The 6,670-nt window shown below is 32.5% G+C and overlaps 1 protein-coding gene across 1 annotated transcript; it reads right to left on the bottom strand.

The window, feature by feature from the left end:
* Nucleotides 1-1,344: 1,344 nt before the first annotated feature.
* On the bottom strand, nt 1,345-6,284 carry LOC130827372 (shewanella-like protein phosphatase 1). The gene is made up of 9 exons (XM_057693071.1): nt 5,991-6,284; nt 4,291-4,391; nt 3,417-3,530; nt 3,033-3,245; nt 2,794-2,929; nt 2,505-2,677; nt 2,273-2,361; nt 1,917-1,986; nt 1,345-1,623 (listed from the first exon to the last, which is right to left on the bottom strand). Exons 1-9 carry the CDS (start codon nt 6,184-6,186, stop codon nt 1,537-1,539), a joined length of 1,179 nt encoding a protein of 392 aa, XP_057549054.1. The 5' UTR covers nt 6,187-6,284; the 3' UTR covers nt 1,345-1,536.
* Between the last annotated feature and the right edge of the window lie 386 nt (nt 6,285-6,670).

Below are 6,670 nucleotides of genomic sequence, written 5' to 3'. Positions count from 1 at the left end.
AGATATTAAAAGTAACCATTTAGGATACGGTAAGTAAGCATTAATGATAATGTAAGTAGGCATTAAGCATACGGTAAGATGTGTTGAGCTTGAATACGTTTTTTAAAGAGACAGTTTCTCAAGAGACTAGGTGTACATTTATAAAGTTTATGATTTCAAGTTAGCCTTTTGTAACTTTTAAAAATAAGATTTAAAATTTTCCTTTTTATCCTCTTTGATAATAGAATTTGATCTTTTCATTAATATGTAAAAATCTATCTTTAAATCATTTATTCATATAAATTATTGTCTAATTATTTTTATTGTAATATAAGATTGTATAGCCAGGCCCACATTTCTTGTTATTACACACCATGTTTGCATCAATGGTTGCCTGATAGGTCTTCCATGTGGTGACCGAAACTTTTAAAAAATTCACGCGGTAACTCAGATTTTTACCAAATTGTTCCACCGTGATCTTTTTGCACATATAACGTTTGCAAACTTTAATTTCGAAGCTTTAAGGTTGCTGTACGCCTATTTATACGACTAACCAATTCAAATGCCATAAGTTTTAATCTTTTTCCCCCAAAGCATAAACCCTAATTCTACCATCTTTGGATTTTGGGGTAAATATGATTTGGATGAAAGATGGTAGAGTTAGAGTTTATGATTTGGGGGAAAAGATTGAAATTAATGGCATTTGAAATGATGAGTCGCATAAATAGGCGTACAACAACCTTAAAGCTTCGAATTTAACGTTTGCTAACGTTTTATGTGCAAAAAGTTAACGGTGGAACAATTTGGTAAATCTCAGAATTACTGCGTGAATTTTTTTAAAGTTTTGGTTATTACATGAAAAACCCAAAACCTCAGGATTACTACGTAAAATTTCCAAAAACTTACATTAACAATTAAATTAACAAAAGTACATAAGATAATAATAACACAAAAAATTGATTTTTTTGTATATTAATTATAAGATGGAATTTTTATTTTAGCCAGAGTAAAGGCGATACTTTTAAAATTAAATTTTCCTTAAATTTTTGATAGTTCAACGTAGTTCATTCGTCACCCATATTCTTTGAAGATTGCTACACATAAATTTAACTATTAGAATCTACATTGATTTTTAGATTCAAATTTTATTGAATGAAATTTAGAAAATACAAACTATAAAATATGTAATAAATTGTTTGATATGTAATAATCTGTAAGGAAAAGATATTCATAAAGTTACGGTTGAATTGAAAAATTACATTATCATAAAAAATGTTTTTCAATGTAAAATTATCCCCATATTTATATTTAATTGAAAAATATGTGCAGGAAGCATAGATTTGTTTGGATGCCAAAATATTATTATTTTAATCTTTTTCTCGGACAAAATGAATATATTTACCAACTGAACAATGTTTTGTTCTTGAATTGCAAAGGGATAATTACAAGCTTATGTTCTCAACAAACGATACAAATCATAATATCGTGTTGTAAGTGTTCAAGAATCAATCGCAACATTCGAACACAATGGAGAATTGCTTTCTTACGTTCTATAATCTATATGTAACTGAGCACCTGTAATTCACTTGATGCATCGCCATGGCTCCTAATTGCTCTTGCTACGTTGCCTTTTATTTCCAAAACCTAGAAGACGAAGCATAAGAATTGAAAAGCATGAATAAACCTTGTGGTTTGGTTTAGATGATGCGAACATATTTGACCCTGCACACAAACCCGACACTAACAATCCCATACGGTGATAAACTAACCAAAAAAGCCCACGGGCTTGACCTGAAATCCCAGCCTAAACAGGCCTAGAACCCGAAGTTTACCACAAACCAAAGTAATTGGAAGGGAAAAAATCGAAATGCCTAGTACATTGGAGTTATTCAGTTCATCACATCATTAAGTTTTATCAAGTACTAATGAAGAAGTACCTCTGGTCTTGAATCGAGAACTCCACTCGACATCCCTACATCAACACGCCATATGCTACAGTTGTATTCACTGCAACAGTTCGGAACAACATCAATTATGTAAATAAAATAAGTAGTCATGCTAGAAATGTTGTAAGCTGCTAGTTTATAGAGCACAGAGGGGTCTTTGAGGGTGTATGAGGTGATTGACCGCACAGGGACCCTCTTTCTCCCGTATGTGAAAAAGTTAATTAAAAAAAGAAATATGTTAAGTTTATAAATAAAATAAATATATATATATGTTAAAATAAGGCGAAAAAAAAAAAATTTGCACAAGCCCTCAAATTTTTGAAGACGGCTCTGAATCGAGCACATACCAATTCACCCCTGCGGTCTGAGGTGTATGACCGACCACCATAGCCTTCGCATCGACAGTTTGTAATGTTTCTTGAAGGATATCGTGTATCTTCAAACCAAAGTCAAAAAAGCACCAAAGAATTTAGAAAAAAACATTTGTATCATCGTATGATCAGATATATGCTCGTTTTCCAGACAATCAATTGGGTATTGAGTATTTAACGTAAAAGTCTGAATCAAGAAAAGGCTTGCCTGTTTAATCTGATGATCCGCATAATCTGAAGAATCTCGGGAATACAACCGATTCCAAACAACACTGTCGTATCCTCTGGTGGCTATGAAAGACAGTGATGAAGTATCTTCGTCATGCAAACCTCTCATCCAACGGGAAACATCGTTGTTCATCCTCTCTATACCATAACCAACTAACAAAGTAACCAATTTCTTGTTAGATATTCGAGGTCAAGAAATCATACAAAAACTGTTCAAAACATATTTGATATAGCCAAAACAACTTATGAGCGATGTTCAAAGCATATACCGTGATGAGGAAGAAGGCCGCCATGACAAAAGACCCAATCATTAACTTTAAGGACAATGGGATGTCGGGCTAATTCACGAGCAAGCGGGCCTCCTGGTTGAAGGAGGACTGACCGTGCAAGAACTCCCCTCTGCCTCTGTCCTAATACGTATTATTGCAAAATTATAGTCAGAAAACATCAGGCATTTTACAGTTAGTTTTTTAAACATCGTATCAAGCAGAACATACGGTCCCAATACCTCCACTAGATTCCAAGGACCGAAATAATTTCGAGATTTTAGATGATCTTCCTTATATTTCTCAGAGATAGTGACCCAGTTAACGAAAGCGTCTTCCCAGTTGTGATTACGCTCATTTAGATACTCCAGGAAGGCTGTGCACTCATCGAATCCACCAGAATCGACATATCTAAAATCACCTTCCACATTCATGGTTTCATGATTTCCGTTCACCTGATATGAAACGGTTTTATTAGAAAATTTTAACGGAAATTTGATCCATTCTTGACGCTAAACCTTTTAACAACATGTAAATGAACTAGGAATATCGGAACAATCATAAAACATTTCAAGATCAGAATATCGGAACATTCCTATGACTTAAGAAAGCAACTCACAACAGACCTGAAAGACAGCTCCCCCTTCTAATCGTGCCTGCATATCCAGTGACCGCAACAATGACAAGATTGCGATTTCATCCTCCCCGCGATCAAGTATATCACCCAGCTGTACTAATACCTATGTCATGATAAACAATGCTGGAATAACTGGTCCATTAGAAGAAATAGTCAAGTTTCCGATCCATAAATCGGAATGAGCGTCATTTCAAAGCGTGAACTCATGTTTATGCCAACATTTTGGATTAGATATGAAAGGACTTGCCTTAGATAGCATATGTCATGGACAAGATGTCTTCTGTTTAAAGAAAAAGCAAGCCCTCTATCCTAGCAACATATTGTATTCCATGAACTACACAATGTCCAAGATATAGGTGTTCAAAACAGATCCGAGGATCTGATATTTAAAATAATGTAAAAATCAATGTGGACATAAGACTCGATTTTGAACATATCCGAAACATGTGATCCGAAATTGACCTGATGACACCAAATGAACACCTATAGTCCAAGGTATAGTTACTCAAGTTGTTTGTTTAATCTCTAGCACACCACTTGACAGCTGACACCACTCAAAATTCAGAGATGCTTTGGACACTCAACCCTGAAAAGTGGAACATCTGAGTCTCATAACAATATGAAGACATAAACTGATACCCAAGTTTGCATATTCCTAAGTCATGTGATTCAATCAACACCGGAAACTATATGAAGACATAAAGTGTTAAGTATCAGTAGTTCTTAATTTTCTTGCAAATAAAACAGACATTTAATATGAACACATGAGGTATTGAGTAAAATTTAATGGACTGGTATCCACCATGTACTTAGTTCATTTACACCATTATGTATAGATTGTTTCATTTAAGAACATGGCATACCGTCTCACCACCAGTCCATGAGTCGTGACCATCTGCACTCAAGACTCCTGCCATGTTGAGTGCCCATCGCGCCTTGGATAAATCTCCATGCAAATCCCCAACTACACATTTCAATAGAATCAAATCAAAAATAAACAAAAATTAGAACTTGAAATTAATTGTTCTACTTTTCGAGAAATAAAAATAATGTTAAAGTATTAAAGTATAACAAATCATAAGGTTTCAACCATTAGCTTATCACACGAAAGCCCTTTGGATTAGAAGCATAAATGGTGCTCTTCATACTTGGCGTGCATATTTCACTTTAAATCTAAGTGAGATTTGAACTTCTGACCTCTTATCACGTTGACTTCTTATATCAAGAAAACAATTTAACTAAAAACTTAAGCTAATGGTTGAGACCCCAAATTACATTACATACTCTAATAGATACATGTCCAAAAAAAGTGATAATTCAAATTAGATTTCATAATACACACTCTATTACAGACTACATTGTCATATCATAAAAGAAGTAGATAGAAAATCTCAACAAAATAGTGTCTTGTATACTCTTGTCATTAGTATAATTTCAAGGTTACCATAACAACACACTTAGGCCAGGCAAATTAAAGGAGGGTGAGTCCAACTTTATCATTGAAAGAAAAAACAAACAGATTACAAATATTATTTATGTGTTACAAAGTTACAATAGAAAGTATCATAACAATAATAATCACTTTCCAAAATTGGAATGATTTGTTTAGTATAAAATGTAAAGGAATGAACTTCATCCCTCCTATCCTTCCATTTTGGTAAACAAATGAGGAAAATGTCATCCATCAACTTTCCTCCCCTTTACTTCTCTCGCAATTTTCTTCTATCCAAACATAGTGTTATTGCGCCATTTAAAGGCATTGCAAGTTGATTCTCATCATTTGGAAAACTTTGGAGTTACCTTGTTAGCAAAACATAATACAAGCAAAATTTGTACTTTTTCTAGAATGGTGTGTTTAAGCAAACAATTTTTTTTACTTCCCATCTTATGGAGCTCCATGCAATTCCTAGGAGTTCATATAAATATCTAATGCCCCATCAAAGGAATAGTTTTTTAGAAGTTAAGTTATACTTTTTCATTCTACTTGCAACCGAGAGTGACAAAGGCGGAAAAAATAGCAATCAAAATTTAACATCAATTAATTTTAAACCACTAATCAATAATATCATAGAAAGACACGTTATCACCACTTATATTTGATAATAAATTATAAGGAGTTTTTTATAATACATGAGACTCTGTTATTTATGGGCCCTAGGCAATCACATTTTGAAACTGCCTAGAACCGCCCCTAAATAGTTAATTTTTTTCATACAATATGTCAAAATTGATGGATTTCTGTCTTTTGATCATTGTACTTGATAGTATCAGATTTTTTCAATCAAATCCAATTTTAACATAAACAAATTTCCAAACCCACTTTTAAATTTCCAATAAACAAAATATATAAAAACAATTGAATATTTAAAAAACACCATAGATCATATAGAAAATATAGTTACTTTATGCTAAAGAAATTTCAAAACCCACTTTCAAATTTCCAATATAAATTATATATTGAATCAATTATTATTAATTATTAAATAATAAAACACCATGAATCATTTCAAATTTAGAGAACTTTAAAATAGGCAGTAAAAAAGAAAAAAGAAAGAGAACAAACCAGCAACGATACGACGATCAGGAGCAGAGACAAAAGTGGGAGGATTTGCATTGATAATAATGGGCTTTAATTCTGGAGAGGAAGCAGTAATTGGAGTATAATTAGAGTTTTTATGAGGGAAATTTAGGTTTTGAGAAACAGAATAATTAAGAAGAGAATATGTTAATGGCTTGAAGCAAAGGGAGAGAGGTGCCATTCTTGTTTTCTCTTGTTTACTTTCGTCCACATATCACTTCTTCTGTTCACAAGTGGACACAAACAGAATAACCATGAATTGTGGAACTAAAATACTACTAGTACTTCTAACTCAGACGAAGTATATATTTATATACATGATTATTTTAAAATTATTAATGGTATTTCTGAGTTTTGGCATATTTCTAAATTTTTCTTTATTATCAATGGTATCTTCGTATAATTGTAATCTTTTTAAATTTTTTCCGTCCAAAACCGTTAACTTTTTTCTTTTTATTTTATTTTTTCTTTCGATTTTGGACGGAAAAAGTTAAAAAAGATTACGGTAGAAAAACGCTTAATAATACGAGAGTACCATTGATAATAAAAAAAACTGAGGGGTACCATTGATAAAGTGCCAAAACTCAGGGAAACCATTGATAATTTTTCTTTTTTTTAAATGTTAAAAATAAGAAAAAATTATCAAGAATAATACAACATTTTGC

Source organism: Amaranthus tricolor, chromosome 11 (assembly GCF_026212465.1).
Source record: "Amaranthus tricolor cultivar Red isolate AtriRed21 chromosome 11, ASM2621246v1, whole genome shotgun sequence".
Lineage (NCBI taxonomy): Eukaryota > Viridiplantae > Streptophyta > Magnoliopsida > Caryophyllales > Amaranthaceae > Amaranthus > Amaranthus tricolor.
This window is presented reverse-complemented; position numbering and strand designations above follow the sequence as displayed.

Coding starts and splice junctions, on each gene's coding strand:
- LOC130827372 (XM_057693071.1), bottom strand. CDS start 6,186: ATGGCACCTCTCTCCCTTTGCTTCAAGCCATTAACATATTCTCTTCTT. Junction 3,246..3,416: donor AAGGGGGAGCTGTCTTTCAG/GTCTGTTGTGAG, acceptor GTTTCATATCAG/GTGAACGGAAATCATGAAAC. Junction 2,362..2,504: donor CGGATCATCAGATTAAACAG/GCAAGCCTTTTC, acceptor TTTGGTTTGAAG/ATACACGATATCCTTCAAGA.